Source organism: Engraulis encrasicolus, chromosome 16 (assembly GCF_034702125.1).
Source record: "Engraulis encrasicolus isolate BLACKSEA-1 chromosome 16, IST_EnEncr_1.0, whole genome shotgun sequence".
NCBI lineage: Eukaryota > Metazoa > Chordata > Actinopteri > Clupeiformes > Engraulidae > Engraulis > Engraulis encrasicolus.
The window spans coordinates 31,367,942-31,395,875 of record NC_085872.1 but is presented as its reverse complement, the minus strand read 5'-3'; the positions used below and the strand labels follow the sequence as shown (position 1 = coordinate 31,395,875).

The 27,934-nt window shown below is 46.4% G+C and overlaps 2 protein-coding genes across 2 annotated transcripts in view; both read left to right on the top strand.

The window, feature by feature from the left end:
- slc22a23 (solute carrier family 22 member 23) overlaps window positions 1–20,990 on the top strand; it is a 55,232-nt gene extending 34,242 nt beyond the window's left edge. Inside the window, exons 4-10 of the mRNA XM_063219381.1 lie at window positions 4,873–5,041; window positions 6,636–6,763; window positions 8,243–8,345; window positions 9,920–10,155; window positions 11,418–11,450; window positions 13,942–14,065; window positions 15,728–20,990. Of these exons, the coding sequence (XP_063075451.1) occupies window positions 4,873–5,041; window positions 6,636–6,763; window positions 8,243–8,345; window positions 9,920–10,155; window positions 11,418–11,450; window positions 13,942–14,065; window positions 15,728–17,384 (2,450 nt within the window). The 3' untranslated portion in view covers window positions 17,385–20,990. The remainder of the gene's footprint in view (window positions 1–4,872; window positions 5,042–6,635; window positions 6,764–8,242; window positions 8,346–9,919; window positions 10,156–11,417; window positions 11,451–13,941; window positions 14,066–15,727) is intronic.
- A 1,658-nt stretch (window positions 20,991–22,648) lies between these two features.
- tubb2 (tubulin, beta 2A class IIa) lies at window positions 22,649–27,226 on the top strand. Its single transcript, XM_063219382.1, has 4 exons — window positions 22,649–22,827; window positions 23,340–23,448; window positions 24,304–24,414; window positions 25,885–27,226. Exons 1-4 carry the CDS (start codon window positions 22,771–22,773, stop codon window positions 26,967–26,969), a joined length of 1,362 nt encoding a protein of 453 aa, XP_063075452.1. The 5' UTR covers window positions 22,649–22,770; the 3' UTR covers window positions 26,970–27,226.
- Window positions 27,227–27,934: the final 708 nt, after the last annotated feature.

Sequence of the window (27,934 nt, the reverse complement as noted above, 5' to 3'; positions counted from 1 at the left end):
CACACACACACACACACACACAAAGACCGGAGTCTGTGACATCATGGCAACGAGCCATTAGTGAATCATGTGACAAGGAAAGGTCAGCGTGTCACACACGGGCCACCAGCGGAGTGAAGGGTTGGGGAGGGCAGCGTGCTGGGGAGAGAGGAGAGGAGAGGAGAGGAGAGGAGTGGAGAGGAGTGGAGAAGAGTGGGGAGGAGAGGAGAGGAGAGGAGAGGAGAGAGGCACAGAGAGGGAAAGGGGAAGGGGCTGAAGGGAGGAGGGAGTGGGTACATGGGGTGGGGTGGGGCAGGGTGGGATGGGGGTATGTGTTGGGGAGAGATGGAGGGTAAGGGAGGGTGGTGTGTAGGGGAACCAGAGAGGGGGTCAGGAGGGTGGCGTTCCGGGATGGGTGGTATGTTGTGTATGGGAGAGGGTGGTTGGTGGTTGGTGGCAGTGGGGTAGTAGTGGTAGTGGTAGTGGTAACGGTGGTGGTGGGCGTCGGTATGGGCTGTCCTGTCCGCCTCAGCTGCCCCCTCTGTTGGCACAGTAATCCCATCAACACGTTTGCTCTGCCTGCTCTCTCTGCCTGATCTGTGTGATAAACCACGCTTGTCAACCGCCGTCCCCACCCATTGCATCCCAGAGGAAACATGAAAGCACTCTCACAACCCTCATTCCAACTCCCCGAAGGCTCTTCTCATCACACAGGGGGGACTTTGATTACAATATTCAGAGAGAGACGGACAGAGAGACAGAGAGAGACAGAGAGTAAAATACCATCAGAGGCCCAGATGGTTGTGATTTTGGCTGAGCTGCTGTGGTGGGGTTGAAATTCATTTCGCCTGAGGGAAGTGTTTCACAGCACAACTGCGTACCACTGGGGGTATCTATCTACACGGGCAGAGGCGATTCTAGGGTCAGGTGGGGCCCCAAGCGAAAATGCAAAAGCATGAACATTTGAACCAAAATCACCACTACTGTTTTACAGTATGGACTGTTATTCACTGTCTAGGGGCTTGGGGCCCCCAAGCGGCTGCCTGCCTTGCCTGGTGGCAAGATGTGCCTCTGTACACAGGCTTTGCATACCATGTCATGCATTGCACTGCTATGCGTCACACTCACATGTTGAGTTGTGGAGCCACGCCTGCATCACCGGCCGTCTATCACATATTTTGACTGCGGTAGAATGGAAATAGTTACTGTAAGTACTGCAAGAGTCAAAGGAACCGCAGTCTTTGTTGTTATTTGAAGAGTTATGGGTAGGCTTTAAGTTGTGTACCATATTCCTACACTCAAAAAAGTGAACTAGCATGAAGTGGTTACTGAAGTTGATATCCTGCTGTAGCTGGAGTTTATACTGACTCGTTTCCAACAGTACACATTGTACTACAGTACTCCCAAGACAAGTATAATAGAAAACACTTTTTTGTTTGTTGCATAATTTTAAGTCAAACACGGGCACACATGGAAATTCATTTTGTCAGATTTTGCCTGATTACCCTTTGCACTGTTACCCTGCTCCACTGAGGCTTACTAACTTGGCTGCTTTATGTTGGGTTTTTTTCTTCCAAGGGGATGCCCCTGACATACGGCAGCTGTAACGTAACATAACGTAACTGGGTTAGTATAATCACATGTTCTTTGAGGACGTGGGCTGCGTGTACTGTAGTAGCTAGCCGTGCTGAGAGAGAGAGAGAGACAGGGAGAGAGAAGGAGAGAGAGACAGAGAGAGAAGGAGAGAGAGACAGACACAGAGAGAGAGAGACAGAGAGAGAGAGAGAGACAGAGAGAGAGAGAGACAGAGAGAGAGAAACAGAGACAGAGAGAGAGAGAGAGAGACAGAGAGAGAGAGACAGAGAGAGAGAGACAGAGAGCGTGACTCTACTTAAAGCCATTTTCATCAGGACCTCCAGGAGAGCTGAGCAGGTGATTGGTCCTTTGTGATGCCGAGTGTTAAGCACGGCCCAGTGGAGGGGAGTGGAGTGAACATTTTCAAGAGAAACCCTCTCCTTCACGGCTCACTGTAAATGACCCCGCTTGCCTGCTTGTGTGTGAGTGTGTGCGTGCGTGCCTGCCTGCCTGCCTGCCTGCCTGCGTCCGGGCGTTTGTGCATGCAATTACATGAACGCGTGCGTGCGTGTGTGTGTGTGCGTGTGCATACAAGTACGTGAAAGTGTATGTGTGTGTGTAATGTGTCAGCTGAACGTCTGGGATTTGTGAGGGCTGCTGAGCTGAAGGAACCTGACAGATTAGGGTCAACTGGGTTTAGGATCGCAAATGAAGGGGCCCTTCTGAAACTCCTTTTGAAACTCCTTTTCCTCTCTCTCTCTCTCGCTCACTCTCTTGCTCTCTCGCGCTCTCTCGCTCTCTCTCTCTCTCTCACTCACTCACTCACTCACTCACTCACTCACTCACTCACTCACTCACTCACTCACTCACTCACTCACTCACTCTCTCTCTCTCTCTCTCTCTCTCTCTCTCTCTCTCTCTCTCTCTCTCTCTCTCGCTCACTCTCTTGCTCTCTCGCTCTCTCTCTCTCTCTCTCTCTCTCACTCTCTCTCTCTCTCTCTCTCTCTCTCTCTCTCTCTCTCACACATGCACACGCACACACACATTGTATGTCTATCTATCCAAGAGATGTGCAATGTTGGATTTTGCAGATACAGACACTTTTAAACTCATGTCTCTGTGTATATTTGTTAAACACAGAAAACGTTTCGACTGGTTTAGTTGCATATACAGCACAGACATGAGCTTCCGATTCTGCTGACAATATGATAAATCAAAAAAGTTGAGAAGTGTGGTGCAACGTTAGGCCCCCCTTCGAAAAGGAGATGTCCTATCTTTAAGTCAATTTTAAATTGAAATTAAAATTTCTGTTATATACAGTATAAACATTTGGTCATATCAGATATTAAAAAACGTGCTCCATGTTGCGGGTTGCCATTGCTGTGCATGTAAGAGGCCTTTTTAGGTTTTAAGTTACCGCATCTGGTACAAAGACATTAGATAAACTGTGTGGAAAAAAGATCCCATTGAGAATGACAAAACGTATTTGATTAACGGATTTGCTGGTGCCATCCCAGAGGAGTTTATCATGAATTTGCAAAGCATTTAATCAACCCATTTAAGATGCCCTGCCCCACTGTGCATAAAATGATGGTTAGACACCACTGTTTTCACTTGGCATTTAGTTGTAGAATTATATAGTGTGTCTAGTATACATAAGAAGAGTGTGAAAGCTAGAGCTGTTTTGTGTGATTGTTGTCAGTTGTTTTGGAAATTGGAGCCAAATTCACACCCACAACTTATTGTATATGCCAGTGCCGTGTAGCACTTGTTCAACCCGTTAACGAATATGTTATATTTTGTTGAGGCTTTTTTTAACTGTAAATCCAAAATCTAGACTGGCTTTATGTCTTATGTGCTGAGGACATGTTGTACACAACGACAGGCCTGAGAAGGCGGCCCTAGCCTGGGCCACCATTTCTCCTTATTCCAGACAAGAGCCGAACAGTTTTCCAAAGCACAGCGTTCCCACTCTGCCCCCCCCCCCCCCCCCCACCCCCCCCCCCCCCCCCCCCCCCCTTCCCGTCCCCCCCCCCCCCCCCCCCCTGTCAGCCTTTTGTTGCTCCGGCTCCGACATTTGTCCGTGAACAGAGAGCATTATTCATTTACCCAGGGGACCGACTCCTAATTGAAATTCCGGGCTTTACCAACGGATCGCGACGACAGCGCTTTGCTAGCCCCTGTTTTATGCTGCTCCCCATCACCTCGTACAGTCATGCATCACACTTTTCCAGTAGCGCCTCTTAGCAAGACGAAGGAGAATAAATAGCACAATAACACACACATACACACACACATACACACACACACACACATACACACAAACACACACACAAACACACACACACTGAATAGAGAAGTTGTTTCCAACCCACCACCATGGCTCCTCTAGTTTGGGTTATATGGATGGAAAGCAACTCCGGCGGCTACCCTTCGGTTTTGCAAAAATTGTGCACGACACGTTGTGCAGTTCTGTGCTGCTCTGTGCAGCTCTGTGGAGCAAGCATATGGCTCCGCTATGACCTCAGTCCCGAGCGGTTGTCCTCGAAACTCGCCACTGCTGCACCGTGCTAAGCTGTGTGCGGAATACTAATGCTGACGTGAATGAATCCGCGCCACTGTGCGCTAGCCACGGCGACAAGAAAGAGAGTGTTGGGCAGTTTATTAGTCAGTGGACGTAGTGTAGGCCCTTGCTTGCTCTCTCTCTCTCTCTCTCTCTTTTTCTCTCTCTCTCTTTTTCTCTCTCCTCTCTCGCTCTCGCTCTCGCTCTCGCTCTCGATCTAGCTCTCTCTCTCTCTCTCTCTCTCTCGCGCGCGCTCTCGCTTTCTCTCTCTCTCGCGCGCGCTCTCGCTTTCTCTCTCTCTCTCTCGCTCTCTCGCTCTCTCTCTCTCTCTCTCTCTCTCTCTTGTTCTCCTTTTCTTGGAGGGGAGAGGCACACACAATGTTGCGCTTCATCAGCTGCTGCCCCTAAAGGAGGAGCACTGTGGGGTTGAGGAGGTTGGATGGGAGGTTGGTGGTGATTGGAATGGAAGGAGGGAGGGGGGGGGACTTCAGGTTTTCATCTGTGTCTATTTTAGATGCTAATGTGGCCCAACACTGTACAAAGGTCAGTTTTCTGTTCCTGCTTTAACAAGCTTAATGATGTGTATTTTCTGTGTTTAGTCAGTTTCTCTTTTTTTCCCTTTCTTTCTTCCCTTTTTTGTTTCTCTGTCTGTCTGTCTGTCTGTCTGTCTGTCTGTCTGTCTGTCTGTATGTCTCCTCGCTGGTCTGGCTCTAAGAACCACCCCCTCATTTTTTTTTCTGATCTTTGTCTTGCAGGGATTGAGCTGTGCCTGCCGGGCTGGCGCTTCTCCATGACGATGGTGGCGAACTTCGTGGTGGTGGGCGGCCAGCTCCTGATGCCGGGGGTGGCGGCGCTGTGTCGCGACTGGCAGGTGCTGCAGGCCTTCATCATCTGCCCACTCGTCCTCATGCTCTCCTACATCTGGTGAGGAACACCAGTCTGGGTCTGGGGTAGGGGAGTAAATCACAGTCTCCAAGACGATAGGATACATACAGTATCGATTTCTTAAAGCAGGGATTCGATTATTTTCGATACTTAAGAATTCCCCACGAATTTTTCACTTTCACTCTTTCACTGGAGCTCGGATATTGGACAGGGGCCAGCGATTCGATTATTTTCGATACTTAAGAATTCCCCACGATACAATACGATTCGATTTAATTGTTGGCCGTAGGATCAATGAATCGATACATTTCGATTATTATTTACATCCCTGGTCTGGGGTGTGTTTCTCGAAAGCGTAGTTATTAGCTATTTAGCAACTTGGGTAGTTGCCAATGAGAAATTGCATTGCAAACAACAAAGTAGCTACTGATGTTAGCAACTATGGTTTCGAGAAATGCACCCCAGGACTGTAGATGGTGCACCGCACATTAATACTTTATTATGATATCAGTGCTCTCATGCCCATACTAAAGAGTCCAATGTAAAATAGATACTCTGTTTATGATGTGCCCCCTTGTCCTCATGTGTTCCTACCGTACATCTGGTAAGGAAACCGATCTGAGAGGCTCCGCTGTTGTGAAATAGTTAACCTAAAATATTTCATTACACATTTGAAAAGGAGTGGGAAGAAGCATAGTTATTAAATCTGACCCCACGGGCCACTGTGATCACTCCCAACCATTGACTGTATTTCCTAATACAGCCTGTGCTTGTATTACAGTACACTGTACAATGAATCAGTGGTCACTCAGCATAACTTCTGCTACAACAGGGCAGTCCATCGAATGTAGTGTTTCTCAACAGGGGCTCTACAGCCCCCCAGAGGTATTTATATGATGTAGGCCTATAAATATTATATCTAAATATTATATCATATATTATAGAACAGAGCCCACTGAAGAGTAGAATGCCGAATAGATGCTCTAGTTTATTTCTTTCTGTATTTAGTAATTTATATGTTGATAATCCTGTTTCCACAAGGGGGTTTTCGATGCTGCTAAAATAATATACACAGCTGAAACAATAGGTTCCATACTGTGTTCTGACATACTTCACTGAAATGCAAACACAACGATGGTGATGTACAGTTTCTTACACAGGGTAGGGATAGAAGATGTAGCAGTGTAGTCACTGATATATTTTGTTTGTCATATCTTTGTTTTTTCCCTTCTCCCTCCTTTCTGTGGGTGGTGGTTTTGAGGTATGTAGGGAGGTCAGGGCATTTTGAGATTATTTTTTTCCTGAGTGTCAGCGGCTGGAGGAAGTTGAAAGGCTCAGAGAGACACAGCAGCGGGCGGTGGAGGGTGCCGGCTCCACAACTGGGCCTCTTTTCTATTTCTCCCCATTCTCTCCTTCTTTTTCACTCCCCTTCTCTCTCTCCCCCAGTCTGTCTCCTTCAATACCCCCTCTCCCATTCTCTCTGTCTCTGTCTCTGTCTCTCTCTCTGTCTCTCTCTCTCTCTCTCTCTCTCTCTCTCTCTCTCTCTCTCTCTCTCTCTCTCTCTCTCTCTATCTCACACACACACACTCACCGTCTTTCTCTCTTTCTCTCTCTCCCTCCCTCCCCCTTTTAGGCTTCTCCCGGAATCTTTGCGCTGGCTGCTGGCAACTCAACAGTTCTGTCGCTCCAAATGGCTCATCGCTCGCATTGCCAAAAAGAACAAAGCCAATCTGGAGCGCGAGGCCGACGACCTCCTAACAGGTACGGCTAAAGCGGACAGGGCTTTGAAACGGCTTGGCACTTCCGCTGGACACTGGACCATAACTGTGCTTTTCGTGAATACCGTCTTCATATTTAATATTCAAATTGCATTGAAACAGTGCAAACACTGGTGTGACGCAGGGCAGAGAATCCCCTTTGCTTGATTAAGATCTATTATCTTGGTGTGTATTTGATGTTTCCTAGACAAGCTGTCTAAATACATGCAGCAATATTAGCCATGAGGCCTCACATTATGGCAACCAACAGATATCGACAGAGAAAAAAATCTGTAACATAGAATACTTCTCAACCCAGTAAGACACAGCGTTGTGAATGTGCTGTTACCAGAATGGCAAGTCATAGTGCATTACTAAAGGCCCTGTGTTATGTCATACCATAGTAGTGTAGTAGTATATTATTGAACTTTGGAAAGACTATTACACCGCTTCACTGGTGGAACGGTGTGCATTGTAAGTGAAAGTGAAAGCATTATGGGGCTACCTGCCAATTCAAGAGCAAGTGTCATTCAATGACAAACTGGTACACATTTAGACAACTCCTCTCCTCACGTCAACTGTCCTACAACATGTCAAATTCGAGCAACTTGATGCCTGCGCCAAGTACCAAACCTTGTGTTTCAAACGCATCAGTTGTTGTCGAGCAGAATGTAACATATCTGGCAGAGTGTGCTTAGCACTACTGGCTGTCAGACAGACCGACAGGAGCCTCGTGTGAGAGGGAGACCGTCCCTGTGGACTTGCAAATGTATGCACCTCCCCCAGACTTAACTTCGTTATAGGCCTTAGGGCCAGCAAGCACCGGGGATGGATGGATGGATAGATAGATAGATGGGTGAAGGTCATTCGCTTTGATGCGCCCACCACCCCATGGTAACCGTTGGTGTTTTTTTTTTCAGCAGTGGACATAGGTGGCTAGTGTTTACTGAGTAAATATATCCCTCTGCTTTTCACGTGACACTAACGTGATGCATTTTCCACTAAGGAAGTTGTCCAGGTTGAACTAGCCCTTACTTTGTTTGACGACGTTCAAAACATGGTAACAACTCAGCCCCTATTGCACAGGCAAGATGTGCTTGATGATGTGTTTGGGTGGACTCTTGTGCAGCATGTGTCCCCATGTGTTTTGTGTATTTCTTTTTCTCCCTGTTGGTAGTAGACATGCAATACAGCCTTCATCACCCCCAGCTTTACAAGCTTGCCCGAAGTGCATTTGAAGAGGTTCATTGCAAAACAAAGTATCCACCATTTTTTGACTTTTGCATTTTATTCTTGGAAATGACTGTTCAGAATGCCCAATACAACAGTGTCAATTTCCCCAAAATTCTACAAAATGGATACACGTCGTTTTGCGATGAAACTCTTCATTTGCTCTAAGTAATTGTGTTTTCCAGGTGGTGGTGTAATTCACACATTTTGACACTGACACTGCCCATTCCTTTCTCTGTTTCTGTGACTTCAGAGTTGCAACAGGCTCTGCAGAAGAAGCCAAAGAGGACGTGCATTGTGAAAATGGTCGGCACCAGAAACCTGTGGAAGAACATCGTGGTGCTCTGTGTGAACTCGTAAGTGTCTGGTCTTGTACTCGTGTTTTCAGAACAAGGCTTTTGTGTACTACTGTACGCTTGTGCCTCTGCCCCAGCTCAGCTTTGATCCCTTTCTCTGTACTATACACGTTGGGCTATTGCAGTTGTTGCTGTAAGGTCGTGTGTGTGTGTGTGTGTGTGTGTGTGTGTGTGTGTGTGTGTGTGTGTGTGTGTGTGTGTGTGTGTGTGTGTGTGTGTGTGTGTGTGTGTGTGTGTGTGTGTGAGTGAGATTGTGAGATTGTGAGATTGTGAGATTGTGACAGAGTGTGTCTGTGGATCGAGGTTGGGGGATTGCTTTATACATTGCTGTTTGCTGTATAGTGGGCCATTGGTATTGACGTGTCGGCTTAGAATAGCATTGATCCATTGCTTTCAGTGCTGTCTGTGAACCATTCACGCCATTTCCCAGTGGAATGTGACTCCACGCGCACTCCACACACACGCACACAGGCACACAGGCACACACACACACACACACACACACACACACACACACACACGTACACACACACACGTACACACACACGTACACACACACGTACACACACACACGTACACACTCACACGTACACACTCACACGTACACACACTATCCCTAAGTCCATAGAGGCCTAAGCCTGTGCTTATCTGAGTGTGTTTGGCCAAAATTAAAGATTGAATGGGGTGTGGAGCAATTACTTTTTAAGCTAATTACTTTTCCAATTTCCCCATCACTCTTTTGCTCCATGCCTCCCGTCCACCACAGTACTGTATCTCCTCTCAGCTCTTACCCCCCCAGGCCCCTGGCCCCCTCCCATACTCCTCGCTTGTCCAGGTTGCATACTTCTCCACTCTGCCTTCCCATTGTTCACCGAATTAAATTTTCCACATCATTCGGGAAGGTTTTTTTCCCTTTGTATTGTTGCAGTAAGCTATTCCTATTTTTTTATGAAATTCACACCTTTCTCTCCTTCCCTCCCTCTCTCCCACTCTCCATCTCTCCATCCCCGTTCCTCTAACATGCCTTCCATTCTCCACCCCATGCTTCCCCTCCCCACCCCTCACCCCTCCCAACCACTTTCCTCTCCCCATGCCCCACCCATACCCATACCCCCACCCCCACCCCCCACCCTCTCTCCTTCCCATCCCCTACCCAATCATGTCTTCCTCCACACCCCCATGCCTCCCCCAATCCTGTCCCCTCTCCCACCCCACCCCTACCCTACCCTATCTCGTCCCCGTCCCCCTTCCCACCCCTACCCTATCTCGTCCCCGTCCCCCTTCCCACCCCTACCCTATCTCGTCCCCTTCCCCCTTCCCCTCCCTACCCTATCTCGTCCCCGTCCCCACCCCACCCCTACCCTAATCTCGTCCCCGTCCCCCTTTCCAACCCTACCCTCTCTCGTCCCCGTCACCCTTCCCACCCCTACCCTATCTCGTCCCCGTCACCCTTCCCACCCCTACCCTATCTCGTCCCCGTCACCCTTCCCCTCCCTACCCTATCTCGTCCCCGTCCCCCTTCCCCACCCCTACCCTATCTCGTCCCCGTCCCCCTTCCCCTCTCCTCCCCTAAGGTTGACGGGCTATGGCATCCACCACTGCTTCGCCCGCAGCATGATGTACCAGGAGGGCCAGGAGGCCACCATGTTCCACAACTTCTACGCCGACTACTATGTGATGGCGGGCATCGCCGTGGCGTCCTGCATCGCGCTGTGCCCGGCCGTGGGGCTGATGGGCCGGCGGGGGGGCCTGCTCATGTTCATGATCGTCACCGCCCTCGCCTCGCTGCTGCAGCTGGGCTTGCTAAACTGTGAGTGGACACACACACACACACACACACACACACACACACACACACACACACACACACACACACACACACACACACACACACACACACACACACACACACACACACACACACACACACACGCACACGCACACACACGCACACACACTTGTGCATGCACTATAGACAGTAGACAGCCTTCATGAAACACATAATGCATCTGTAGACCCAAAACGTATATAAATGCCTATGGTGAAACAAACATATGCGCTTTGATGTGTACTTACTACATACCTGTAACTTGCACTGTATCACACTGATTCTGTGTCACACTGGAACATAGACACAATTATTGTCCAATTCCCCAATCCTGAAATACTGACTCACTAAGACGTAAAACAGGACGATGTCTGATAACCACATCGCGTTAACAACTTAAATATTTTCATACAGTTCATGCAAGCTATGAGATATGATGAGTTGAGTTTTTTTTTCTTTTACTATAACCTAACCTAGCGAGCTAAACTCCTACAGATTTCTAGACTAACTATAAGAAAGATTTGATTTGAAAAGTGAACACCTAGATTTTGTTAACTCACTTGTTCAGCCAAAGGCTTGTCAGTCATTAATAATTATGGGTGTGCTGAGAAACCATTTCTCACGAACATGACGATGTCCAAGAAAATTGTGCAATATCTTGAAAAGTCTTTTCTTGCCCGCTCGTGTGGGTGTGGATGATTACAGCTTGAAAGACACATACACAGCCATTACAGCCATCTGGCTGTGGAGTCACCGTTTGGCTGACTGTGCACTGCACGCTTCACTAGAATTTTTTTCCGCCTCTATCTGCACTCTTCTCACATTCAGAAGTCACTACTGACAATCACAGCATTTGCTGTGGCATTTAAGGCAATTAGCTTCCGTGGCACGTGCACCGTATCGCTTCTCTGCAGATGGGATCAGCGGCGATCCGACTAACTGTTTGCTAAAAAAAACCCCCAACAACAACTATGTCGTTACCAAGAGTCTTAAGTAACGGATTAAAGTGGTCTGGTTATGGGCTGTTGTTTCCCAATTACAACAAGGACATGTGGCTGGCAAAGCCTCTTTTTTTGTCTCATGTCAATGTGTCAGTGTAATGATTTGACCTCATGGGTAATGGTTAACATGATGAAGCAAGTGGGGATTACTACATAGCTGAATGTTTGCATTGCTAATTTTCCTCCTTTCTCCTTTTTTTTTCTCCCAATGCCCCTTTTGACGTCAATCAATGCTGTATGCAGTACTGGGGAAGTACAGTGAACACTTACACATTGGTAAGTAAGAATACTGGTGATACTGGTACTGGTACTGGTACTGGTACTGGTACTGGTAATACTGGGCATGTGAAGAATGTGTGTGAAGAGGGGTGTGAATAGTGGGAATATTTAAATCACCTTTGGATTAAAGAATTGAAATAGAATTAATTTAAATGTGGTATTTTATCTCAATTTTTAATAAAACATTTTAGATTGAGTATTTTTTTTTCGAGAAACATTGAGATATCGGAGGTAAAACGCCGCTTATCAATTAATCGTAAGTCGATCGATAAGGATATCAACTAATGATTAATGAATTAATCGATAATTTGCATCCCTAAAAGCAACTCCTTGCCTCATGAGTCATGAAGTCACAACTGCAAGCACCTGATCTCTTACATATTCTTGCTCCACTCTGCGTTGTATTCCTGAAATCCCCTTTTGCCCCAACCACCAGCTGGCTCTGAATGCATACTTAGATTTTATTTCACCCAGTTGCACTTTTGTTTCCATCGGAATCAGTACAGTGCATTGTTTCCATCGGAATCAGTACAGTGCATTGTTTCCATCTGAATCAGTACTGTGCATTATTTTTTTTCATCTCACCATGCCAGATACACATTTGTGATGTGCTTGCACGTCTTCATTCCAGTAACTACTCCAGGAATTTCTGAAGTGTCCCACACACAAGCACCTGGAAGGGGCTGTTAGTGTTATTCAGTCGTTGAGTGGGATTTTAGTGCACTCAAGCAGGCAGGGTTTTTAACCAGGGTCAGAGAGAGACATTGTCTGGAGTCATTTTGGTTTTCTCCTGAAGGGCCAGAGGAGCAGGGGGAGATGGGGGAGCAGGCGGTGGGGGTGGAGGAAGGGTGAGGTGGGGGCAGATGAGGCCAGTGTCTCAGAGGAAGGGCTCTCTGGAGCTGATTTCCTTTCATGCACACGCAGCAAGTGAAAGGTGAAATGGAAGGAGCCTCACAACTGCCGGAACCATGATGCAGGCTTCTGCTCTTTGCCTCGGTTTTACGAAGAAAAAGGAAAAAAAGAAAACATCAGGCTCTTTTGTTTCCCTTGTCATTCCATTGTGATTGAAAAAGTGTTTATTAGATGGCCGACTAGCAAACGCTTTGCCCTCCAGCTGTATGGCATTTTGTACGCAGATTTCTTGCTAGGTTTGACAAGACCACCAGTGGTAACCTTTATTGTCGTTACTGTGGATAGGGGTATTTTGCTGAATTTGCCTCGCCCTTCTCCAAATGTCACACACACAGGCACACACACAGGCACAGGCAGACACACATTCATACACACACACAAACCCAGTCAACCCCCTCAGTGATTGTTGCTCCATGCTAAATTCAGGAGTCTCGGATCCCAACCCAGGCATTAGCGTAGCCCTGTGTCTGTGTCGGGGTATGTTATTCCTCCGACTGTAAACCCATTCTTATTGCCATTTCATTTTGAAGGGATTAAAGAGCCCACCGAGGCATCCGGCCGTTTTAATGAGTCTGACTCCAAGGCCTAATTAGAACGGGTGGATAGCGCTGTCCCCCGTCTCCCATTGGCCCCTGTCTTTTGTATTGTCCCGGCCCCGGCGGTGATCTCCTCTCCTCTGATTGGACGCATTCTTTTCTGTCTTCCTGGCCTTACATGAGCTTTTGAGTTGTCCAGGGGGGGAGGATTGAGATCTAACCCCCCCCTCCCTCATCCTCCATCCTGTCTGCTCCTCTCTGACACAGCACTCCCTTCATGAATTTAGAACTGAAGCAGCAACGCAGCGTTTCATCTCTGACAGTAGGCTACAGATGGTGACTGGTAGAAGTGCAACACTTTGTGAGTTGTAGCTTCTTAGTGCAGATTGGGTCGCTGGCGGGCCTGTTTACGATTTGCTGAAAATACTCATCTACATCATAACAACATTGCTATGACTGTACCGAGAGCCTTAAGTAACAGATTAAGACATAACCATTACAATTTTGGTGCCAGTAAGGTGATAACATAGGCTCTGCGCTAAGGGGTTAGTGGTTCCCTGGTATCAGGACTTCGAGAGTCATGCCCTGTCCTCTTCGTCTGCCCTGAGTGTTGGCTTCATCATTTTCCATTTGACACGTCTTCACATGTCTCCCCTATATTTCCTCTTGAGAGATTTAAAAGGCTTATTCATTGAAGCGCAGACCTTTTTGCACAGTGGAATGATCAATGAGGAGAGGCTGCCAAGCAAGATGCCATGATATCTGATATGCATTTTTATCAAACTAGCGCTGTTGCACTCACTGAAATATTACATAATGTCATGCATTATTCACTGTATCTATGGCATTTCCTACCTCTAAAGTGCCCTTCACAGCGTGTGTGTGTGCGTGTGCCTGCCTGCGTGCCTGCGTGCCTGCATGCCTGCATGTGTATATGTATGCATGTGTGTGTTAGAGCAGATGGTGTTGGTGGTAAGGTAGCCAATGCACGTTTCATTCACACGCCTGACTAATCTGTCCTGTGTTTTTGTGTCTTTCAGAGCAGTCTGACACACTGAAGAGCAACTTCTCGGTGGCATTCTCCATCATTGGGATGTTCTCCTCCCACGCAGTCAGCAATCTGAGCATCTTTTTCTGTGCGGAGATCACCCCTACTGTCATCAGGTGAGCCAGCCCACAAAGCCCAATCCTATTGGAGAACAGGACGCACCAAGTGATCATAAGAGGGATGCGTTAAAAAAATGGTGTCCTTATACAAAGGTATTTGATGTGCCTCAGAGGTAAATGGTGCACTAATAGCAGAGATCAATGAGAAATACTGTAAGTGTATTGTCATTTGAGTAATGTGGACCTGCCATTGGTAAACATGCCTTGTTACAGTATTATGTGAATATTAATAATAGTGTGCTTCTAATTAGCACAAGTTCAATTAGCACTGAATAATACCTTCCAATCTAAAAGTGGTATTTGATATAGTATATGTACACTTTGTTTGTGTGCCCTCTGTGGGAACGCCACACTCACACCTAACCTGCATTGGCCATTTTGCCTGACAGCAGCACGTTGGAAAAAAATGGCCTGGAGCTCCCTCTAGTGTCCATTTAAGATTCGTAGACTAAATATTTGCCTTGCTAACCCGCTCTGCAAACACTGCTTTCATATTCCACTGCATATGCATTACATAGTTCCTTATGGCACTGATGATTAATTTAGGAGCATAGTCATTATTCCAAATGGGCATTGAGAGGTGGAAAGACATTAATGATAGCCAGTTGCTGTTCTACACTACTTTACTCCTTGGGCAAGATGCTGTCCAGAATCTCCATATACCGGTACCTTTTATGTCCTACCGTTTTTAAATCCACATGCAGGATTTAATGTACTCTAACTGTAATGTCGTAGAGACTGTGATGTATTACCAATAACTACACTTGACTAGTATGTGATGAATTATGACGGGTATGTGATGAAGTCGAGTACAGTAGAGATATTTTAGGAAAGAATCAATTGATAAACATGAATCAATGAATTTACATTAACACAAATTGCACAAAAATTGACCTTGGAATTAAAATTGGAATTTGAATTAATATGCAGTGTGAAAAAGAATGATCTATTTAGGTGTCCAGCAGCAGATATCCATAAAATGCATTACACAAAACTGAAATTCATTTTAAAAATTGAAACTTCAATTGGAAATGGATTTGAATGTGTATGTGTATTTAAAAATGTATTTGTATGATGCCATTGTCCCTGTCCCGAGTTGGCACAGAATAGAGATGCTTCATTGATCCAAAAGGAAATCAAGGTGTTAAGCGGCAGGTGCACATTATATAACATCCATTTGACAAAAGTAACCTTGTCTGTGTACACTCTGCTTGATGAAGGTCCTTTTTATATAGACATTTCCACTGACTCCTGTACCTGTTAAACAGACAACCGATGACCCTTCACCTCTTCCCAAAAATGAACCTTGAGGTTAATTGATTACTAATTTTTGGTAGCAGATGCACCAAGCCATACACGGGTCAAAAGTGTAAGGCGCAGACGCCGACCTTGCTGTTTTTTGTCATTGACCAAAATTAACCTTGTAAAATTGAAAGAAAAATGTCTGCACACTTATTATTATAGGCCTATTATTAAAAAGAGCACATAGGGGATTTAAGTGTGCAGACATTTTTCTTTCAATTTTACCCAGTTTTTGTTTATGTTTGGCACCTTTTAATCGAGAGTGCGGTGTGATCCGGATAAACACCAAAATGAACCCTGAAATTAAATGTTGCGTAAACTCCTGTCCCTGTCCCCTGCCTTGCCTTGCCTGCACAGGGGTGGCGGGCTGGGCCTGGTCCTGGCCAGCGCCGGCTTCGGCATGCTGACGGCGCCCATCATGGAGCTGCACGACCAGAAGGGCTACTTCCTGCACCACGTCATCTTCGCCTGCTGCACGCTCATCTGCATCATCTGCATCCTGCTGCTGCCCGAGACGCGCTACCAGCCGCTGCCCGAGACGCTGGAGGACGGCGAGAACTACACGCGCCAGCCCCTGCTGCCGCCCCGCAAGCCCGGCGAGCAGCACCTGCTGCTGACCAAGCCCGAGGGCCGCGAGTACGCCCGTGTGGCCGAGACGCCGCCGCTCGAGGCCGAGGCCGCTGCCGCCGTCTCCACCATGGACTCCACCGCCTCCTCCGCCGTCGACCTCACGCTGCCCTCCATCGTCGTCGTGGAGGAGGAGGACGTGCCCGTTCGCGCCGCCCAGGACAAGCGTCCTCCGCCTGCGGCAGCAGCGGCGTCCACGGTGGTGGTGGGGGCGGAGGAGGATGACGGCCTCTGCAAGGCCACCCCGACAGTCGTGGTGAGCACGCCTGAACGCAGCCCTGATGGCGGCGGTGGTGGCGATGAGGCCGTCGTGCAGCATGGTGTTCCTGATGAAGATAAAGATGTCAAGGAGCCGCCTTCTCCAACGCCAGACGAGGCCCCGGAGCCGATCCAGCTGACGTGCATTGAGCCCGAGCTGCCTTTGGACAGCAGCACGCCGCTACTCATCAGCTCCATCAGGGACCCCCAAGAGAGCCCCCCGAGCCACCACCCCCCTGCCCCTGCCCCCGACCTCATATCTACCCTCTCGACCGGCTCCCCTGGCCGAGATCCCCCCATGTCTCCTGCTAAAAACACCAGCTCCCCCACCCTTACCCCTGCCACGGACTCCACCGTGCCCACAGCCAAGTGCGATTCCCCCGGTCCCGATCTGATCGAGTCCTCCTCGCCCCATCTGGTTGTCGTCAACGACACCCTGGTCAATGATTCGGACACGCCCCTGGTCATTGTGAACTCCCCTGCTCATGTTGCCAACGACGACAGCCTTACGCCTGAGGTAGAGAAGGATGTTCCACTTGTGAACGACAACGTCGCGTTCTCTGCAGCGGCGGCGGCGGCGGCATCTTCTCAAAGTTTAACTGATCCTGCTCTTTCCGCTGCGCAGCCAGTAAACCACAGCTCGGGTTCCTCCCCTGCTGCCCTGGTCACGGACTGTTTTGATTCTCCTGTGGTAGACTCTGTACCTCTAAACCTAGTGGACTCCCCTGTACCTCCTTTGACAGACAGCTTGCCTGTCGCCATTCCACCTGTCCCATCCCCTTCCCCATCCCCTCCCCTGTCAAGAGACTCCATCCCTCCATCCATCACCCCGCCTCCTCCCGTGATGACAGCGGGGCACTCGGCCGCTGTCACGCCACCTTCCACCAGTCCCTGTCACGCAAGTGCTGCTGCTGCTGCCCCCTCCCTCCTCCCTGTTGTAGACTCGAGCCCTCTCTCTCTGGTCACAGACACTGTCCAAGCCCCCTCAGCAGACTCGGAAGACTCGCCTTCCCCTCCTGCGGGGTCTCCCACCCCCTTCAGCATGGACTGCACCGTCTCCTCGCCCATAGACTCCGGCCTTACAGCTGCTGACGCTGCTGCCACTGCCAATGGAGTGGCATCATCGTGATACCCTAGGTGCCCTTGCTGCAAAGGAGACATGCCTCCCACCCACCACCCCCACCCCACCCCCATCAACGGTGGGCTTGGCACAGGAGGGGCACGGATGTCAGCACACGGGAGAAGCAGAGGAGGGGGAGGAGGAGGGGGAGGGGGGACCCACCAGAGGGTCATGGACCGTGATTTCAACAGCCAGTTCAGAGCTTCCAGTGTTCCAGTGCAACCAATGAGCTAGCTGCCAAGCTTCACGGGAGGTTCACTCAGAAAGGGATAGGGGGGGAAAAATAGAACTGAGAAAAAAAAATTCAAAGAGAGGAAAGGAAGAAGGAAGTCCATATATTGGACCTTCTACTTCCCTCCTGAAAAATGTAGAGAATGACACTGTGGTTACTGTGATCGGGCTGCACTGATGTCAGTCAGTTAACTGGAGGTTTATTGGCACATCACAGGCCGGCTTGGTTGAAAATGAAGGAAAGGTGTTGGAGAGCTATATTTTAAGCATCTGTTGCCACCATTGTGAATTGTGCCAAGAGAAGTTCACTGTAAAATGCACTACAGTGGCTTCGTTTGGCTAAAACAAATGTAATTACAGAAAAGAAATTGTATTGAAATTTAAAAGATGTAGTCATGTGTGTATATTTTTTAATTTGATGAGCTAAAAAATTAATTTGGTAGCTTTTGAAAACTACACAAGTTTAAAAAAAAAAAAAAAACAAACATCAAACCAAGGTGAAATGCAGCAGCCCAAAAAGAAAGCATACTTTTTTTCAAAGGGAAAGAGGTGGGAATTCACTGCCGTATCCATAAGACATGGGGTTGGCAAAGGAAAACTCTGTTCTGAGGTAGCATTGATCTAACATACTCAAGTAGACCTCAAGGTAAACCTGTGTGTGTGCAGCTGTGTGTGTTCCAAAAGCTTCTCTCGAGGCCACACCCTGAGAACGACTAGCCTACCATGCCTGTGTGAACCTAGAGCAAACACATCATCTTCCTAACATTGTTTACTCAGTCGTCTGAAGGAGCTGAAATGATGGGTGTAGTAGATGAAGGATATCTGTGGATTCCTTATGAAGGACTGTTTCAGACATGTTCTTTATTTTTTACACAGGAACTTTCTTACTGTCTGTCAGGCCAGTGTATGCAGTTGAATTCTTGTGAATGTGGTAATCTTGGCGTAAGAAAACTGTGTACCGTTTGCTGTTGTACAACCAATGTGGAGCTTGAGTACAAAAAAAAACATGAAAAGAAAACTAAAAACAGAAAACTGTATTTTGCAACTTTATCTTTTAAAATGGCCTGCCCCTAGTGCATTACACCAAGGGACTGTTTCTATTATCTGTGTGAATGTAAGTGGCACTTTATCTTTCACAAAAATTGCAACACAGCATGTAACCGTGAAAAGAAAAATGTGAAAATTTCCCTCTCAGCAAAGATGTTGACAGACGTGAACGTAATGATCAAAGACTCAAAGAACTTTGTATTTAGCATTTGTCAGTACATATGGGTCACATTTTAAAAATACGATTGCCACGTACACATACAGATTTTTGTCCATATTTTACAACACAAGTCATGTGTAGTATGATATGCGCAAAGAACTGTACTCGAGACAGCAATAATTTGTGTATTTGCAAAGTGTGACTCATACAGTATACTGGCTTATTATTTAAGTACAATCCAACCTCTGTTTTAATATATTAATATCTATTAAAATAAAGTACTTATTTCATTGTGTAAAAAAGGTGGAACTCAAAAGAGGGGGCTGGCTTACTTGTGATTTCGAGAGAGAAAAAAAGAATGTTCAGTTTTTCAAAATTAATTTCTGGTGGCCATCTACCAAACTCTGTGGTTTGTTGTTTTTCTGGTTTTTTTTGCCCGATGTGATATCTGCCAATCTAGTCTACCAGTACCAGACGGCAGGAAAGTGTGCCATAGTAACAGTTTTCACCAGTCTGTTGAAGTGAGCCAGAAAGAGGTCACAGTGGAGAGAGAAACATGACCAAACTCAGTGTTGTCATTATCATTTCAGTGCTTGTTCCACTCTTATACAGTCATAACCGTTTTCCCAATGGAGTAGCCAGGGGAAGACCACTACATATTTCCAATTACTGAGTGAATCAGTATGCTGTAACTCTAAAGTAACGCTAAACGATAGGCATTGCCGTGACAGGTGTAGCTTGGTGTTTCATCACTCCAGTTTGTGTTATTCAGTGATTGGTGTCATTTTGTCAATTGGTACGAGCCAATGACAACTCTGGGTTAGAGTAGTGCCATTATGCAGACAGAAGGGTGAGGTTTAAATGCAACTGACTAACTTTCAGATGTGCACAACAGCCAGCTGGGCTCTGGTGAGCCAGCTATCACTAGTGTACTTCTAAAGTGGAACGATGCTCATTTCACCCTATTGTGAGAATAGTTCATTGATTACCAAAACGAAGAGTGTCACTGTGCAGGAAGTAATGAGTTTGAAAAATGAAACAGTGGGACGCCTGAAGAGACAGCCCAGATATGTCGAGCTTTCGCATTAGCCCGTGCGAGCCCTAGAGCAGCAGCCAGCCCCGGCATCGCTCCTCAGGGTCCGTGGCGTTGGCGTTATCTGGAAGAGCTGGTCATTGACTCAGGTTGCACAGCACCTGTGTGATGATGGAAATCCACTTTGAAATGTGCCCTTTGATTATCTAGCACTCTTTATACTAGATGGCTGTTTTTGTTTGATTTGTTTTTTTGTTTTGTTTTTGTTTCTGTTGTACTTTTTGTTGTTGTTGTTTTTTTTGTAAATAATCCCGCTCATGTAGCACAACCATCTTGTCTAGAATGTGCTCTCTCACTGCAGCAATACATGTTTGTCTTATCAAACCGACACCATGCAAAGTCCACAAAGCACATCTCTTATCGCTCAAACTCAAAGGGGAGTCAGTGCCAGCCCCAGTGAAGGCTTGAGAGTCGGCTAGCCTACTCTCTTTTTCAACTAAACAGCAGTACACAGTGAAAAAAGGTGCTAGTATGCATTGCAGTCCCCCTCCGCTACTTCAATACTTGCCATGGAGACTGTTGCAGGGTTTACCAGCCATATATCAGCTAACCACTTGAACCTGACCATCCAGTGACGACATATTGGACAGGTTGATATATCAGGTGAATGAGGATGTGTCTGAGGTTTTGGATGAACTTTTATTATTATTAGTCAGTCCTACTGAATAGTCATTGCTCACTGTTGGTGCAATATGATGACATACTCCATGATCGCTAAAATGTAACCAAACTAACCAAGGCTCACTCGTACATAATAATCATACCTTTAAAAAACAAAACGAAAGCAAAGGATTTTCTTCCTGAGGGCCCGGTGAATGACCAATGGTACCTGTTGTACTTGATGACTTGATGGCCTACAAACGTACACTCCGAGAATGTATTTGTGACGCTGACGAGCACAACAGTATAACCACTCCATACAGGCCCTGAGAGGGAATGAGAACACAGTGTGAATGAATGTAAACCACTGAAGGCTCATGTTTCATTGCCCTTGTATGTTTGTTTTTTTCCCTTTTTTTAACACCGATAATGCACTTGTACATAAGCCATACATGCTGTTGTAATAAACTTCACTATTTATTGATTACCTACAAATGTTTGGTTATTCCGGGTGGGCTGTGGAATACCTTACTCTCTGGTAATAGAGTAGAGAAGAGTAGAGTAGAGTATCATTTATTGATCCCGAGGGAAATTAAGGTGTCGAGTAGCATGCACACATACATAAATACAGAAAAAAACACAAGGACATTCCACACAACATTGCACATATATTCACAAATATTCACCATACACATATCCACAGGGTCAGATCTCCCTATCCCACTTACGCACACATACACACACACACACACATAATCATGAAAACGTGCCCAAGAGAGATATGGACATGGTATGGATGCTTGTTGACATTGCTTGGCAATATTTCAATGTCAAATAATTAATTGTGGAACGTGGTATGAATGATTAATGTCTTGAATCATACTGTAGGCCAGTGGTCTCCAAATAGCGGCCCGTGGGCCAGATCCGGCCCGGGCCTGGCAAACATTTGGCCCGCCGTGAGATTGGAACAAATGAAAACATGTATGCATGCTGTCTGCGCACGATTTGTCTGGCCCTCAGCCTCATTTGCGCAACATAATTTGGTCCTTGGGGAAATAGTTGGAAACCAATGCTGTATTACATTTACGTTTGTGAATACTCATACAGCGTTCAGGTAGTCTATATTACACATCACATGCGTATATCACATCGCATATATCAAGATGAGGAAGGTCAGGTGGCGCATGGCATGATGGTTACAATATTCCATTGTGGGCACGTCTAGGGCCGCTGACAGCTTTGGCTAGGCTCAGGGCAAAGACATCTGAGAGAGCCCACATACCAATGTATACAATGTAATGAGGGCCCGAATTCTGTGCTCCCCCTCACACTAGCCCTGGGACAACTGACCTCTTTTTCCCTACATCAGGGTGGGGAACTTCTGTCTCGAGGGCCGTTTAGGGCCCTTGAGGCTGTTTTATCCAGCTCCCGATATAGTGTTAATGTTATGCAGCTTCACATGAAATGACATATTTTGTAAAGGAATTTTAGAAATTAAATTTGCAATGCAATTAAGCCATATTCAGGGGACATTGAAAAGGTGGGGTCTGATTTAAAGGTGGCTGCCTTCAATATAGGCCTAAAGTGCAGGGGGGAAATCCTGTTTTTGTTCATAGTACGGCCCTCAGAGGACTTGTAGAGGACCTGAGGAATTTGAAGTGGCCCCCGAATGAAAAAGGTTCCCCACCCCTGCCCTACATGTCAAGGGGCTGAGATGGACAGCATCTCGTCATTCAAAGCGTGATGAAGACTCATGATGACATGTCAGAAAGTAACACGTGCTAGTGCGACCTCTGTAGGGGCGCTATGGAAATCATTTGATGCGTCCTGCCATATTTCACACCTCCAATTATATACAGTGGGCCTATAGGCTAGGTAGACTATTAGTATTTAAACAGAGATAGCCTACCCACGAACGATGTCTTTGCAATTACATGACTGCACCAGACATGATTTCATTTCTGGCGAATCAGCCATTGTTGTACACTTGTGCCACAGCTGCACCGTCAGGACGTGCGATGCCGCATCCTCTCCTCTCCCCTGCTCCCACTGCATCAAAGCTGCGCGCGCTGATAGGCTACCGGTGATGCCGGGATACAGTGCATGGTGTGACGTAATCCAATCGCCGGTCTAAATGATGACTCCAGGCGCACCACTCGCAAGGAAAGTAGAGTCGGCTGGTAGACCGATTGAGAGACTGCAGGTCGTAAGGACATCACGCGTGTGAACTGAACAAAAGATTGTCTGCAGGTACCAGATTCACCATGAGGGAGATTGTGCATATCCAGGCTGGCCAGTGTGGAAACCAGATTGGCGCAAAGGTAATAATTATCCTGTTGACTTTGTCTGCCTGCTCCTAACTTCTTTTTTTATTTCAGCATTTGATATAATGTATGTTATATTAGATAACCGGCAGTGGGATCATCATCTATGGACACCTATGTTGAGAATATCAGTGCAGTCTGAAAACGTGCCATTGGCAGAATAATAACCTGGGAATAGGGACCTGTGATACCAGTGTAGATGGACTTCAGTTACATTGTCCTGACAGTGCTGTGTCAAGCCGGCCGGTCATCGATGGCTGCATAGATTTTTGTGTGCCATATGGGTGCGGCCGAGCTGGGGACACGAGATGTGGGACAAGGGTCTGCAGTGAGGGGCTGCGGTGTGGCACCCTGCAGACCAGTGCATGCGCAAACACAAGACCAGGACCCAGGCCGGGGATAGATTTAAGCGCTTTTTAATTCCTTAATCACCAATTCGATGGTAGTTTTGATGTTTGATATGCATGTATCAGCAGTAAAGATGACCCCGACGCCTGTTCTTTTTCTAGTTTTGGGAAGTAATTAGTGATGAGCATGGCATCGACCCGACTGGCAGTTACCAAGGTGACAGTGACCTGCAACTGGAGAGAATAAACGTGTACTACAATGAAGCATCTGGTAAATGTTTTAACCAACTTACATTCCAGCTTTAGCATCTGCATGGCATATTGCAATTTGATGAAGTGAGCTTTTGCAAAGACCAAAGTTGTGCTGCAATGTGTGTGTGTCCATGTTATCTAAAGTTTACTGTGAATTGTTTGATAAGATTTTAGCCTGTAGATTATATCTGTAGACAAGAACAATGCCATGTGTGCCTCTAATGAAGTATACATGTGCTGATGACAAACACAATGTCATATCTCTATAACAACAACAACCAGCATGTGAATGAGGATTTGAATGAGTTAATCTTTTAAAAAGACAGTTGGCAATAAAAAAAAAGACTTAAATATAAGTAGGCCTATATGATACGGAGCATTATAATATATTTTGTCTGTCTGAAGCATCTGTCTTTAGCTGAAAGAAATGAGTCAAGCTCAGCTGTTTCCCCCTTTCTGTTTGGAGCAAGCAGTATTTTTTTTCAGAGCTGCTACTGCAGTCTGCGTAAGGGAGAGGCTAAAAAAAAAAAATAGATGGCTGGTGTCCTGATTAAACCAGCACCCAGGGGATCGGCACGAGGAGGACACAGCAGTGCACATGAGCCATTTATGGCTCACACTTTCCTGCAGTATATGTGTGTCTGCAGGAGGGAATTTCTCTGGCTGGACCAAATGCAACACATCTCTTGCTGCCAACACCCTCTTTGCCCCTCCAGACTTTGCGCTGTATCAATGTGCTTCTATAGACTAGACACATTGTTCAAGTTCATTTCTGTATTTGTATTTGGCTTGTATTCCGTTATGCCTGTGTTGTCATGGAATGGGCCGCTCCTGTCCAGTTTGCAGTAACTCAGTGCCATCATGTTTTTAACAGGCAATAAGTTCGTGCCCCGTGCCATCCTGGTGGACCTGGAGCCTGGCACCATGGACTCTGTCCGCTCTGGACCCTTCGGTCAGATCTTCAGGCCAGATAACTTTGTCTTCGGTAAGAGACCACAATGGTTTTAAATACTTATGTATACGTTTGCCAATAATCTCCTTTCAGAACATACTGCAGGTCACTGATTAATTGTTCCCACCCTTGTCTGTCTTGGCCCAAAATATACTGAACATAATTTCACACTCCGTTTCACTGGGTCGTGATTATGTTGATTGAGGTTGATTGATGTTGATTATCGACTGGATTTTGAAGGGGATTTTTGCAGAGCTTTGCTGATGGGGCGAGCAAGGCACAAGCTTGTGTTCATAGGCGGTTTCACTGGCGGTGACTCAGCAGAATTTGAGGATCTCTTTTTTTTTTACTGTATGATGTCAAGACGTGACAATTAGTCAGGTTTATTTTCATTACTCAGACATGTTTGCTGAGTTCTTTAAATCATTCCAAATGAATAACCAAGGACACAAGACATTTACCAATTTCTATAATAATAAATGCAAATATTTGAAAGCTTTATTAGGCCTTTTTGAGTCATTGTACTTTGTATAATTACATTTCGTATGCACTCATTAGTGCCACTGTCCTGTTATTTTCGTATGATTATTCAACTTGAAGTTACCAAAATATGAAGCTAGTAATTGAACCAATATGTAGGCAAATTCACATAACGTCTCTACCAAGCCTCTGAGAAGTAGAAAAACATGGAGGAATGAAAATAGGTTCATAAACTTGACTTGATGACTCAGACAACTAAGCGTTTACCTTTCAAGTGCCAAATCTTCAGTTGATTAATGAAGTTTACTCTTGGTTGAACCTTTAGTTTTGTTCAATAATAGACAATGTTTTTGGAGGGCTATCAGAAATGTTGTGCAAAGAATACCAGTTGCTGTCTGGAGACATTTAATTTGATTGATTGTTAAACACAGCAATCGTATTTTTACTTTTGAGGAAATAATTGTGAGGTTATTTCAATAATCGGCTGTGTAGCAGCATAATGCACACGGTTCTACCCATGGAACGCTGTAATAGATATGGAAAAGTTAATTACTATAGCACTACACTACTATTACATAACAGAAGGCCTTTAGTAATACAATATGCCTTTAGTAATACATACTAGTAATACATTAAGAAAATGGTGTCTGAAGTTGTTCAGGGAATACAGAATTCTGTGCACATGCACAAAAACGAGTGAGCCTGTTCGGGTGGTTCTGTGACTTCATTCCAGCAGCCAGAAAAGCTGATTCATTAAGTATTCTGGAAATGGGGGCGATTCTCCATCCATGTCGCAGCTGAAATAGTCGGCCTGCCTGACAGGCAGAGGATGTATTGTGGCAACAAAATGGCAGTAAAATGGAGCACGGCTTCACTGCTGCTTGAAGTATAAACCAAGTATTCAGTACAGTTCTTAATAAAAGCCCTGTCTACACTGGATCATTAATATGTGGATGAATTATGACTATGTGCATGTCCATAACATCGATCCTATTTTGTTTTGTTTGCTGTTTTGTTTTTTAGGTCAGAGTGGGGCGGGAAACAACTGGGCCAAGGGACATTACACTGAGGGAGCTGAGCTGGTTGACTCCGTCCTGGATGTAGTGAGGAAAGAGTCGGAAAACTGTGACTGCCTGCAGGGCTTCCAGCTCACCCACTCCCTGGGTGGCGGCACTGGATCAGGCATGGGCACCCTGCTCATCAGCAAGATCCGCGAGGAGTACCCTGACCGCATCATGAACACCTTCAGTGTCATGCCCTCCCCCAAAGTGTCGGACACAGTGGTGGAGCCCTACAACGCCACGCTCTCAGTGCATCAGCTGGTGGAGAACACAGATGAGACCTTCAGTATTGACAATGAGGCCCTCTACGACATCTGCTTCCGCACACTGAAGCTGACCACACCCACGTATGGCGATCTCAACCACCTGGTCTCGGCCACCATGAGTGGTGTCACCACCTGCCTGCGCTTCCCCGGACAGCTCAATGCAGACCTCCGCAAGCTGGCCGTCAACATGGTGCCCTTCCCCCGACTGCACTTCTTCATGCCCGGCTTCGCCCCATTGACCAGCAGGGGAAGCCAGCAGTACCGCGCCTTGTCTGTGCCCGAGCTCACCCAGCAGATGTTTGACGCCAAGAACATGATGGCCGCCTGCGACCCCCGCCACGGGCGCTACCTGACGGTGGCTGCCATTTTCCGTGGACGCATGTCCATGAAGGAGGTGGACGAGCAGATGCTCAGCGTGCAGAACAAGAACAGCAGCTACTTTGTGGAATGGATCCCCAACAACGTGAAGACCGCCGTGTGTGACATCCCACCACGTGGCCTGAAGATGTCTGCCACCTTCATTGGCAACAGCACCGCCATTCAGGAGTTGTTCCGTCGCATCTCCGAGCAGTTCACCGCCATGTTCCGGCGCAAGGCCTTCCTGCACTGGTACACCGGCGAGGGCATGGACGAGATGGAGTTCACCGAGGCCGAGAGCAACATGAACGACCTGGTGTCCGAGTACCAGCAGTACCAGGATGCCACTGCCGACGAAATGGGCGAGTATGAGGAAGACGAGCTGGAGGATGAGGAGGATGTCCGCCAAGAAGTGCGCCACTGAGGTCCGCACAAGCACATGACAGCCACTGCTTCTTTTCTTTCTTTTCAGATGTATCAAACAGCCACATAGAGTCGTCTGCAGTACTTGCTGCACTTTTTTTCCGCAACGGAGTAGAGCCTTTAATCAAAGTGCTGCAATGTATTCTTGTAGCCAAAAAAAGGTGTAAAATGGTACTGTATTTAATTTGTTGCTACACAATGAATTCAACATGTACCTCATGTTTCCAAATCATGTCCTAATAAAACAAATCTGTGTCACTGATTGTACATTTTTATTCCTGATATTATTTGTTAAAAAAAACAACTGCTGGCATCCTCTTCACATACTGTAGTGGGAAACCACTTGCATTGGACTAAGCTACTCTCACTGGCATATTAAGGACAAAAATCATACTACAATACTGTAGTTCTGTTCAATTAAGGGACACATTTTTAGGCTGAAGTACTAAAAGCAATTGTCATTTTTAAATCCGACTCGCATTGTGAAATGCAGTGTGACCGAACATGCTTTGAATATGGAGTACATTAAAATCACTTGTGAGTAAGCCACAAATGAGAGAATTGGTTAACAATGCTTCCTGCTGTCTGAAGTAAATAACATCAAGTAAATAACTCATCTACAGTATTTGTAATTTTCAAGAAGTTTTTAAAAGGAGTAGCCTAATTTTACTTTTACTCGAGTACAGTTTCATCCAGTACAGTACATTGGAACCAGGCTTTAGTACTGAGTAAAATAAGATTGATAGAGAAAAAATAAAATACACAATAATAAAACAATCTACTGGAGATAAAAGGAAAATATGCAGCCATATATGCATTTTCAGTCCTTTACATACCCTACCTCTCTTGGATCTATGAGTTAGAGAGATGACGATTTGTTGTCATGGAGGACAATATTCAAGATGAAGAAACAATGAATTACGAAAGACAATTAAATGTAACTATTTTTTACTCAAATTACATTTA